The 11,565-nt window shown below is 33.6% G+C and overlaps 1 protein-coding gene and 1 long non-coding RNA gene across 4 annotated transcripts; both read right to left on the bottom strand.

The window, feature by feature from the left end:
• Nucleotides 1-4,950: 4,950 nt before the first annotated feature.
• LOC132705027 (acyl-CoA:lysophosphatidylglycerol acyltransferase 1-like) lies at nt 4,951-9,039 on the bottom strand. Of its 3 annotated transcripts, none has more exons than XM_060675437.1 (6): nt 8,604-9,039; nt 8,158-8,378; nt 7,550-7,764; nt 7,220-7,487; nt 6,672-7,052; nt 4,951-6,617 (listed from the first exon to the last, which is right to left on the bottom strand). In XM_060675437.1, exons 1-6 carry the CDS (start codon nt 8,621-8,623, stop codon nt 6,595-6,597), a joined length of 1,128 nt encoding a protein of 375 aa, XP_060531420.1. In that variant the 5' UTR covers nt 8,624-9,039; the 3' UTR covers nt 4,951-6,594. The 3 variants fall into 3 exon arrangements, with proteins under 3 accessions (XP_060531420.1, XP_060531421.1, XP_060531419.1); XM_060675438.1 differs by having other exon boundaries at nt 4,951-7,052; nt 8,604-8,717; nt 8,805-9,038; XM_060675436.1 differs by having other exon boundaries at nt 4,951-7,052; nt 8,604-8,755; nt 8,805-9,038.
• A 565-nt stretch (nt 9,040-9,604) lies between these two features.
• LOC132705028 (uncharacterized) lies at nt 9,605-10,874 on the bottom strand. Its single transcript, XR_009619344.1, has 4 exons — nt 10,466-10,874; nt 10,313-10,369; nt 10,000-10,222; nt 9,605-9,926 (listed from the first exon to the last, which is right to left on the bottom strand). It is a non-coding gene; the product is annotated as an uncharacterized LOC132705028 (long non-coding RNA).
• Nucleotides 10,875-11,565: the final 691 nt, after the last annotated feature.

Consider the following 11,565-nt stretch of genomic DNA (forward strand, 5'->3'; position numbering starts at 1 on the left):
TGTTGATCAGGACAATTGAAAGAAGGAAATAATGGTATTGTCATTACTTCATTATGAATAGATGTTGCATGAGCTGACATTACTGAAAAATTTTCAATATTTATAAAGTCTGGGTAATATTTGTAAGCTAACTGTGGATTTATAAAACTTTTCGCGCTACCTGTATCTAGTAGAAATTGAGCATCAAGTTCAGGAAAATAAACTATTGGTAAATCAGAATGATTATAATTATTAACATATATTGAAGTGTAGTTTTGGGGAAAATTTTGCGTTAAGTTTGGTTGCTTGTATTCGGAGTTTCCTGAAAATTTCCGTCCTGTTCATTATAACAGTGGTTATTTTCGTCTAATTGATATATTTGATCGGAAAATTCTTGTGTATCATAATTTGTGTCGTAGGTGTATTGTTCTTCAAGGATGGGATATTCGTGATAATAAAAATCATAAGGATTTTCACTTTCAAAATTTGATATTTCGTTGTTTGAATTAGCTTGGGGGGTTGTGGATTGATTGTCAATCTCTTTTGCTAGATAGTAATTTTTATTTGGTTGAATTTGATTTATACGGGTATTGCCTGATGAAGTATCCATAGGTTCCGGTTTGTCAAATTTTGGGGTTGGATTTTGGTTATACTGATTAAACATCGGTCTTGTAATTGAATGCATAGGTCTTTGCATAAATGGGTAAGGTCTTGGATTAAATTGATATCTTTGGATCATCGGGTTAATTCTTTGAATATTCGGGAAGTTTTGTCTTTGATTATTTTGGAAATTTGGTCTTGGAATATTCTGAAAATAAGGTCTTGTTTGGAAATTATTTTGAAATCTCGGGGGGTTAAAATTATTAAAACTTGGTCGAATTGTTGGCGGTTGAAATGGGCTAGTGAAATTTTGTGGAGCTAATGGGCAATTAATTGGGTATTGACCTAATAGAGGTTTTGGCTTATTTTGCATTGCAACAGGTGTAGTTTTGGTTGAAATATCAACACGATTTTTATAAGCGATAAAATTTTCTTCTTCTAACGAGAACGACATGGCTTCTTCGAGAGATTTTGGATTTCTTAAACGTACAACTAACTGCATATGGTAATTAAGACCGTTTATAAATGTTTTTAAAATTAGATCTTCAAATTGGATAATTTTTAGAGTTTTTATATTGATATCTTCGCATGTAGAGTTAATTTTTGAAAATAAAATACTACGGGCATCTTGCAAGCGTAAACCAAAATTATGCGCACTTTCGCTACTATTGGGTTTCATTGAAATTATATCCTGTAAAAGACAATCAACTGATCTTTGATCGGAGAACGTTGCCAGAAGGGCTGTTTTAATTTTTAACCAACTATCGAGTTCAGAACGAGAAGCTATTAAATCAGCTGCTCTACCAATTAATTTACTAATTATTGTATCGATTAAACAAGCATTAAGCATTTGGGTTATTTACATTTTGATGATTAGTTAGAAAATTTTCGCAGATTCTAATAAAACGATTTATTTGTTTGCCGTCGAAATGAGGGATGTTATCCGCTTGGTACCTAACTAATTGAAGATTCACCGTATCCGGCATTGTGTTTAAATTAATGTCAGAATCGGAATCGGAATCAGATGATGTATTAAAATTATCGACAGAAGCTATTCTAGGTTTTAACTCTAACGTTTCAAAACGAGAAATTAATCTTTCCAGTTTGAATCAGAAAAATATTTACAAAAGAAAAACTTACATTAACAGTGAGAGAACGACGATTTTCATTCCTGGTTGTTTCGTTTCTTAATCTAGTTTTCCAATAGGATGAGCGATGCTTGTCTCTTCCCTGGGCTACGTATGAAATTCGGACGATTTTTGTTCCTTATTTCGCACCAATAGGGTTGTGGACGATGCTTGTTCCTTCCCCTGGCCAATTGAGCACTTTGCACCCACTTGAACAGTTTTTTGTGTTGTTCGGATTTCGCGAATAAACTCTTGAGAGAGACCAAACAGTGTCGATTTTGGAATGCTTGTTTCACGGAAATCCTACCGACTGCGCTAGTTTTCGTCGTGGAAAACGAATTTGATTTTTTAAAAAACTTTATTCAAGCGAGATGACAAAAAAGCTAGCGATGTGGTTCGCACCGTGGTTTTATACAGACAAATTGCTGACGCTTTGAGAAACAAATAATATAATATGTATGGGAACCTTTACTCAGCAGTTTACAGTATTAAAGCGTTTATAACTCATACCAACATTCACATTTCTATTTCTTGTAATGTAAAAGACATTAAAAAACACTATATACTTCAATTTAATTCGATTATTATGCAAAGTAAAAATACGGATCATTGTCAAACCGACAAACCGTGTTTTTTCTAGAGCAGACAAGAAACAAAATATGTATATGTCGCGTTCAGTAAGTGACGAAAGTAAATTCACATTTCTATTCCCGGTCATTTAAAAGATATTAAAAACACTATATACTTCAATTTAATTCGATTATTATGCAGTGGATTAAGATTATTATATTATAAAAACAGGTAGGAACTGACCAAATAAAGTGATAATTGTTTTTTGTTATTCACAAATCACTGAGAAAATTAACGAAAACTGAAAACTGAAACCCACAAAAAACAATTGTAGAGTCGTAGGGAAATAGACATCGCACTTGGCATTGCACTGAATATAGTCGACAATACACATTAAACATATTTATACACATGTGATGTCTTTGTAGTGTGATATCTTTCTATTATCTCTTTCTGTTCGTTTTGATCCTTTACATCTTCGAGTAACGTGTTAGAAATGACGGGTTTAAATGCATTATTTTTAAACGTTTCCTGGTAGGTCCTTATAATTACTGGGTTCTTTATTAGGGAAATGTAGACAGTAAATGTCTGGGGGTAAATTGTCCCGTAGAAGCTTTTGGATTTCTTCCATGGTTGGGTTTTTGTTAATGTACATCATTAGTCTTTTCTTAGTATCAAATAATCTTTCTGTTCTCGCATGAGGTTGTGTTAAAGTCCATTTAAATATAATTTGGCTTTTAAATGTATTAAGAGTTTTATTGACATATGGAGCTCCTATAATTGGATTTTCCATAGATGAATGTACCGTGTCCATTTCAGAGTTGTCTACCTTTTCTTGAGCTTCTTTTCTTGTAGATGGGTTGTTTTGTTCTTCTAGTCTTTTGGGTTGTAGTGTTTTTTTAACTGTATATGGAGGTCTTATTTCAGTATCCGAAATCATCCTAATTTTGGGTTTCTTTTTTGGCCAGTGACATACGAGTATTTCAATATCTTGATTTTGGAATAGGTGATTAATCATTGATTTTACCTTTAACCAATCCAATTGGTCTAGTCCACATCCTAGTTTGGGGACCGCTATTCGCGTAACATGATTCTTGCATGATTTTTCATATTAATTAAGGTTTTCCAAAGCATAAGTAACGTTCTCAACTCGCTGGAAATATTCGCCAAAAGATTTTGTGTTGCTGTGTTTTAAGAAATTAATATTGCCCTAGCTTCGGCATTTTGAATTTCAGAACATATTTTTCTACTAATTTTGGTGACTAAGGTTTTGAGTTTTTGGATATAATCTTAATTTGTTTTTCTTGGATAAAAATATTAATTGTTGCTGAAGATTTGCACGAGTGATTGGATCACTGAATTTTTGTGTTAAAGCTAATCTTATCTCGGTCCAAGTTGTAAGGTCTGGTCGAGTTAATAAAAAATCTTTGGCTGTTCTTAGTATTTTTGATTTAATTGCCAAAAGAACATATTCTTGTTGCTATACATCATTGGTAAAATATCTTACGATTTACTTTATAAAAGAATCCAAACGAGAAGGGGTACATCAAACGTTTTTAGCAAACTAACGGTTGATCTCAAAGCGTCGGCCATTGCACTAACAGTTTTGCTTTGTAGACTAGTATTTATAGAGGTAGAATTTTTTTCGTCTATACAATATAATACAGAAATATTAGAGTAAAGTTCGTCTATATCTCGCAGTTGATAATTTGTGGAATTATTTCTTCGAGGATAAGTAATATCCGATAATCTATTTCTAAATTTCTTCATCAAATTTTCACCAATAAATTTAAAATTTTCACTTCTTAACTAACAGGAGGCACAACTATAAGGAACAATTCAGTAAAAACTTACAATAAGTTCCTAGTTTCGTTCCTATATAAACCAACACGTTCGTCGGAGAGATTCACTTTCCAAGTGAAGTGCCAGGAGTCCCTAGTGCTCCGCGTAAGTAGATCTGGAGTCCTTTTCTTAACCGTTGAAACGGAAGCGTGTCGTTCCTATCGAAATCCGAAAGGGTAATCCAGCGCAGAAATCACGATCCATTCGCGACGGCAATCCGGTACACTACATGCAACGGAAAGTTTTCCAAAAACACGCTGAAAAGGATCCTACCGACCGCGCCTATTTTATTTCAAAATGTGAAATTCGTATTTTTAGAAAACGATTTTTTATTTATAACACAATAATTACTAACGCAAAGCGACTTTAAGACTGTCCTATCTTACGATTAGCGCGCGTATTTATATAATTAAAGCTGCCGAATAAGTATATGTCTCGTATTACTATTCTTTATTAACATACGCATCATTAGCGGCCATATAACTTAACCATCAGATATCGTACTAATTAATTGAAATTAAAATAAAAAAAACATAACCCGAATCATAACACAAATAAAGCGTACTGTTTGTTAATTTTTTAACATGCACCACAAAAATATGGTACTGAATAGGTTTTGCAGCGTATATCGAAATTTTCACAAAATATTTGCGGTTAGTCTGACAGTGAGATTCCAGGATACTATCCTAGCCGTTCTGTTGATTAGGGTTACGAAAAAATAACCTTTTTTATAGAATTCGGATCGAAGAAAATATCGGGGTGGACAAAATTTCTCCGGATTGATTCATATTCGATTTGAAGCAGAAAGGCTGAAAGCAATTAAAACTACAACTCTTGACAAAATTTTATATATTTTCTTTTGATTTTCCGTCACATAAGGGCAATCTCGACCGAAACGCCAACTCCAAAATCAGACAAGACAGTCCGGACTATTTATATTTATAGTGTTCCACGAAATTATCAATACATACAAATAGCAAAATGTTCCAATTTTAAAGCCTCAAATATACACAATATACAACTTTATACAAATTTGCATAGATCCGACACCTTGTCAGATATTAAATTGGTACAATTTGAAAAAAATCAACTAGCAACAAATTTGTTATCCAAAATTCTGGAACAATAATTCTTCCCGCTTCGAAAGTCAATCAAATGAAAGAAATAATTATTAGTAGCAAATTTTTGTAATAGTCCCGATTAAACAGTCTTTACTCCCTTTATTAATTGATTCAATAGGACACCCTGTTTTTTGCAATTTCTTGGACCTAATACCTACACATAAGACATAGTAAGCGAGCCAAAAAAATTCCAGTCTGTTTCTGCTTCTTTCTTATGAGAAATTCCACAGGAAATCAAAACCTTTTTTTTTGGTTCTTTGTATGTACGTATTGTTACTTTCTTCCAAGAAACACATTCTAAACTGTTAATTACAAGGGATTTTGTTTCTACTATTCCAACTACATTTTTATTGTCCCAAATACCCTTAAAAATTCAGTTTACTTCCATATACTCTTAAGACACGGATGTTTTCAATATCAAAAAACCTCGCTTAAAAATAGAATATTCTGCCAAATAGCAAAATAAGTGGTAACAAAAATTGCTCAAGTATTAAAAACCTACGGTGTCATAGTATGGCAAAAATCTTACTGTACACTTCACTTCATAATTTACATAATTCGGTAAAGCTTTTAATAGTTGTGTGCTCTTAAAAAGTGTGCATTTAAAATTCAAAAGAGGGGGTCATAAAGGGTCATGCAATACTGCACTCTCACTGCTTTGTTTGAGTTGGAAAGAAATGTACAAAGAAAAAGAAAATGTACATTTCAATCAAACTTTCATTGCTGTACAATAAAAAGATAATTCTCACAAAAGGTGAATAAATAAAAAGTTTTGAGAAAAATACCACCTAACCCACAATTTGTTTACGGACATAACCCGAATGATGTCGATTATATAAAAAACAGTCCCCTACGGTTCAATCCACATAGTTCAATTGCTCATAAAGTACACATTCAGCTGCCAACAAATGCCCTGATTTAAAAAGTCAATTACCAAGTGCAACTGGTTTCAATAAATATTTAGTTATTAATAAATTTAACATCAAACATCCACCAAACTTGGGACCATGCTCTATTAGGCGAAAGATAATATTGCATTTACTCAAAAATATTAATTCACAGTTAAGCTTTCATCGGGCAGATCTCATTCCCAAGTTTGATTTGTAATTTGGTAGAATGAAAGATAGATACTGAGTAATCAACACTGTAGGTAGTATCATAAAAATTCAGACTATGTAAATTCATACCTTTAGTTCATCAAGAAAATGAGACAATTTGAGTAGTTTCAACGTTTATGAAAATGTTCAGAGGTATTTTAAAATAGTAAAAAAAATTAGGATAAAAATTGTCCATCAGTAAATGCAGGCTTTTGGAGAGCTGCCAGTCCCCACCCCCATATCTCGTTTTGTCTTCAATCACAGCAGCATATAATACCTAACTAAACAAACCAAAAAGTCTATATGGAAATGCTAGTAAACACAAAACGACCTACATAAATGATATGTCGCCAAAACCATTCGCACGTGAATATACGTCGATATGATAAAAAAGATGTGCAGCAAAAGGAACCTTAAATAGTCCTGCACAACAACTTTGGGTGGGCACGGTTTCTTTCTGCTGTACTCCATCGGAAATGAGCCAGTATCATAAAAAGCTTGCAACATGGTCTCCTTTTCCTCCCATCGTTTGAAAAGCCAATTTGTCATTTCATCGGTCTCCTCAGGTATCTCTGAAGCACGATAAAGACGATAAAATAATACGGTCTGACATGGTCCACGGTGACCGAAAGCTATGTGACTAAAGTCAACAGGTTCACCGTTTGGATATGCTATTGTTATGTCAAGGACCCATTCAATACAGTCCTTTTTCACATCTAAAAATAAGGACAACTCTATCTAAATATATCAAATACAGATGCGCATAGAGGGACTCAAATAACATAATTACATTTTAGGGTACTATAAAGGATTCATTAAGTCAAACAAGTATCACTGTTAGATAGTGGAAGTAAACTACACATGTACATCTATTGTTATTTACCTGAATTAGCGGTTTTGGCATTGTTGTTGATGGATGATTTTGGTCCTATTGTGTTCATAATAATCTTCATTGCCCCAACGCGGGGCAAAGACACATTCTCAAATTTGGGCAGGTTATTCTTTTCTGCATAACGATGTGAAACTGCTTTCCTTTTTCGAAGGAAACCCCCTTCAGGAAACAACATCAGCCACTTCCTGTGAAGTGGAGTGTATTTTTCAAGCAAATGATTAGCGAGGGATTGCAAAGACTTGTCCCTATTGGTTTTCCCCTAGGAAGTAATTGTAATCGCGTTTTATAATATCACAGCTATTATAAGAATTTAAAACCCACCGACATAATGAAAAAATCTTGGTGTAGAACACTCACTACCCCAAAGTTCGTGTACTTAAACAAACTGTCCATTATCCACATGATGTTGGGCAAAACATGTTTCTTTGCATTAAAACAGGCAAAGAGTAAAGGCACATCACCAGTTGATTGGTGGTTGGCTAAAATTAATGTTCTTTCTTCTATACATTCACTTATATCATCACCAACTTCTACAACTAGAAAGAAATCTATGTGAGAAACAATTGTGAAACCATCCTTAAGTGCGGCTTTTTTTGTAGGTAGAAAAAGAATTGTGATCTTATAATTATTGAAATAACCTTGAACAAAAAACAACCACAATAACTTTTGCCTCGAATTTAACTTATTCCATACTAAAAATGAATAGATAGTAACCAATTTTATCACACTCCTGCAAAGGTCAAATAACTTCTGATATGCATGAAAACATATTAATTTTCCATATTATATTTACATGTTTGTAGAATTTCTATGCTGTCAAAGTGCCCTCATTATAAAATAGATAAGGATAATCATGTAATGAAAAAACAAATTGCACTTTTATTTACCAACTCTTTTACTTGCAATTTTTTTTATTTTCATTGGCTTACCATCACATCCAGCTGAATGCGACCACAATGCTACCATAGCTAGGAGCCAATGAAAGAAATATCCTTCTATTTTCCAATACAACTCTGAATTTACTTTTCGTAATGGGTGGAGTAAAAACATCCATATTACATATGTGGGAATGCAATACAGGTTATTTGCTAGAATGAAACAAAACCGGGCAAACCCCTTTGGTATTTGAAACAACCAGCCTCCAAGGAATCTATAAAAATACAACAATATTATTTTTATAGAATAACAAAAACAATTTGCTCAGTGCCTCGATAAACTGATTTTCCTTGGTTAATATAAGCATTCTCTGTATGACAGGCTATTACTCTGGGATATGGTGATTTAATGAAGTGAATCAGAAAATGGTAATATGCAATCAATAAAAATATTTTGCTTATATAATAAAAAAAAATTATAACTGCTGATATCTACTTACCTACATTTAATATTTTCCATTTTTATTACTCGTTACTAAATTATCTCTTCTTCAAAATCACACTTTGATATGAATAGATAAAAATAAACGGAAAATCAATACCAAATACATGCACTACAAAAATAGGCAATGTACGTTTGACATTTTAACGGCTGCAATAATCAGAAATGATATCCTTTCCAACAAATTGTGGTAATTTACCAGCAAAAAAATCCGTGGGCTGTATTGTTTGCCTCCCAAACTTTGATCCCACAGGAATGATTAAATTTTCCAGATAAACGTTATTACCACTACTTAACGGGATACACTGAAGGATGACTTTCTAATCATGTTGTATTACTAACATGAAATAATATTTTTACGCATTTACACGTAAATTGAAAAACATGAACATTCCTTCATGGAATTATTTGAAAGAATTTGCTTTTCTGCGTTCTGTCGAAGAAAAGTCAATTCTCTTTTGCTCTCTTTTAAAAATGGGTGGCCAAGTGGACTGGGGCCATCTGGTCTAATTCTTCTTTTTCCAATTTTACAAAAATAAATGGTCGCTTTCAGCGGACGTAGCAAAACCCTCCCGATACGTAGCGGTAGCGACTGACAACGTGGATGTATGTAGAGGTTATGGTGTCTTATTTTTGTTTGGGTGTTGTTGATTTGGAAATTTAGATTTTTTTCGAAGGTATATCTTTTTCGGTGTTTGTGTGTAGTGCTGCTGATTTAACATGTGTTAATAAAGTAGAACCGTCTTTGTATTCTAGGACCTACTACATCAGAAATTAGTAGAAAGGACGTTATGGATGTTTTAATTGAAAACGAAATGAGGGAGGATAATTTAGTCAAATGGCTTTGGAATTAGCAGAACCAATTTGAGGATAATGAAGGTGTCCAATACCAAAGAATTGCAAGACTGTAAGGAATTTAGAGGGAACTTATTCTTAAAATATTTTCGAGGCCTACATTTGTAAACTTATTAAAGACTTTATTTTAGAATTTATCACGTTTCAGAGCAGCGAGACATTTGGTATGTTTAGAAGAGGATCTACCACACCTGGAAGTCGATATTGCAGATGAGGTTGGAAATGAGGAAAGGAGCCAAATAGCAAATATGCTCTTGTAACAAATAAAAATGTTTTCGAATTACTGCTCTTTTTTTGTAATTCACATAATACGTGCAAAATTTTATTTCTTTCCTGCTGGATTTTCTTACTCCTTTCAAGGGCATTTCATAAGAGGTTAATTTCTTGTACTCAAGCGTCCTCGATATTTGTCAGCCTTCTTCGTAGATAAAACATTAAACTCTTTGACTTCCTAGCCTTGGTACTTCTAAAATGAAAACATGTTATAAGCCTTTGATTAATTTAATTATACCAATAAAAAAATTGTTAAAACAACCTACGGGGGTGGAATAGGGGGTGGGTCCTTATTTTTGGCAAGGGGCGTTTTCCGTTATGCCAGGAACCATTGTAGAGGTATTAGGTTAGGGAGGTTAACCGTTTTGTCCTCCCTAGTAAATTCTACCCCTTCCAGTTTTCCCTATATTGTGTTTGATGCCTATATAGATTTTTTTCAGATTTCTCCATATCCTGTCCAATATTTCTTCGGTTTAGGGAAAATACATTCTGCAAATAACTTAAAATTGCATCTCTATTTCATGTGAGTGTAATTTGCGTTTAAAAAAAGATTACCGTTTGTGTGAAAAAAAGACATACCTTCATACGATCTTCGAAAATTCGTGGGGTTTTCGAAAAAACTTTCCCGTTGGGAACCTGAAAAAAATGTTTTTTGTTAATTTTGTAAATACGAACAATAACATAAATAATAACAAACAACATAAATTTATTATGTAGGAATTTTGTACTCACCATCACTGTCCAATACACCCTAACCAAATTCATCTTTCAAGACTAAATTCTGCTAACACCGATCGCTTCGCTACCGCTACCTAGCAAAAATAAACTCGCTACTAAAAATGGCATCCACCTCACAACACGTTGGATTTGTAGTGCCAGATGCACCTGGCGTTTCCACTTCGGCTATGTAAATTCAAATGTCCAACACGCTCCCAATCGCAATTGCTACCGCTACGTATCGGGAGCATTTTGCTATGTCCGCTGAATGCTGTTTTTGCTGTTTGGATAGAATAATTTTGATGTTGCTTTTTGACTATAAATTGTCTTTCAGTACAATTTTAAAATAATCTGAAAACCTTACTGCAAAAAATGAAATAAAACAGCTTAAGTGTTATCTCACGAAATGTTATTTTGACTTTAATTCTCCACTCCTTCTTCTTATCCCATATAAATTAATATGTTGTGGCCACTCTCCCACTTCGGCAGTCGAATGCCAGACTGTTACTATCCCCCAGATGAAATATTGATAGTGCAACCTACACTCCACACCAATACCTCTGTTTCTGAGCTATGATGTTTTCTTCTCGGTCCTCGCCTTCCCTGAAGGATAACTTTAGGGTTGGAGTACCGAGCACCTCTTGGTATATGGCCAAGGTATGCCATTTTCCTCTGTTTTACGATGTTGAACAGTTGTCGTTCCACTCCAGTCCGTCCTAATACATCGTCCTAAAATCTGAGTCCTAAAATGAGTCAAAACTTAATTTAGTTGAAGATAATTTCAAGCATTCCCTGTTGAAACTTTTATACAACATCGGGTCAAAATTTAATTATGTAACATCCAACCTACGTATCAATTTCAAAAGTCCAATATGACACTCAGAGCCTATTCAAATTCAATTAAAAAATAATAAGTCTAGTTCCCTCGAATTTACTTAAAAACTGAAAGATTCGTTTCGTTAAAGGATGAAATGGTATGTTAAGCTTGTAATATTCGGAGACAAAGACGCATAAATACACGTGTAGGGGTTTATAATCACTTTGCTGCATAGTTTTATAAAACGTCCTTTGTGGGTCCTATACTTCGTAACACTGAAATTACCTCCTTATTAAAG

The sequence above is a fragment of the Cylas formicarius genome, unplaced genomic scaffold (genome assembly GCF_029955315.1).
Source record: "Cylas formicarius isolate icCylForm1 unplaced genomic scaffold, icCylForm1.1 PGA_scaffold_7__23_contigs__length_41026272, whole genome shotgun sequence".
NCBI lineage: Eukaryota > Metazoa > Arthropoda > Insecta > Coleoptera > Brentidae > Cylas > Cylas formicarius.

Excerpts from the sequence above, each read along its gene's own strand:
- LOC132705027 (XM_060675437.1), bottom strand. The coding sequence starts at position 8,623 with ATGGAAAATATTAAATGTAG. Across the intron at positions 8,379-8,603 it reads ATGGAAAATATTAAATGTAG|ATTCCTTGGAGGCTGGTTGT; the intron begins GTAAGTAGATAT and ends GTATTTTTATAG. Across the intron at positions 7,488-7,549 it reads AAGATTTTTTCATTATGTCG|GGGAAAACCAATAGGGACAA; the intron begins GTGGGTTTTAAA and ends ATTACTTCCTAG.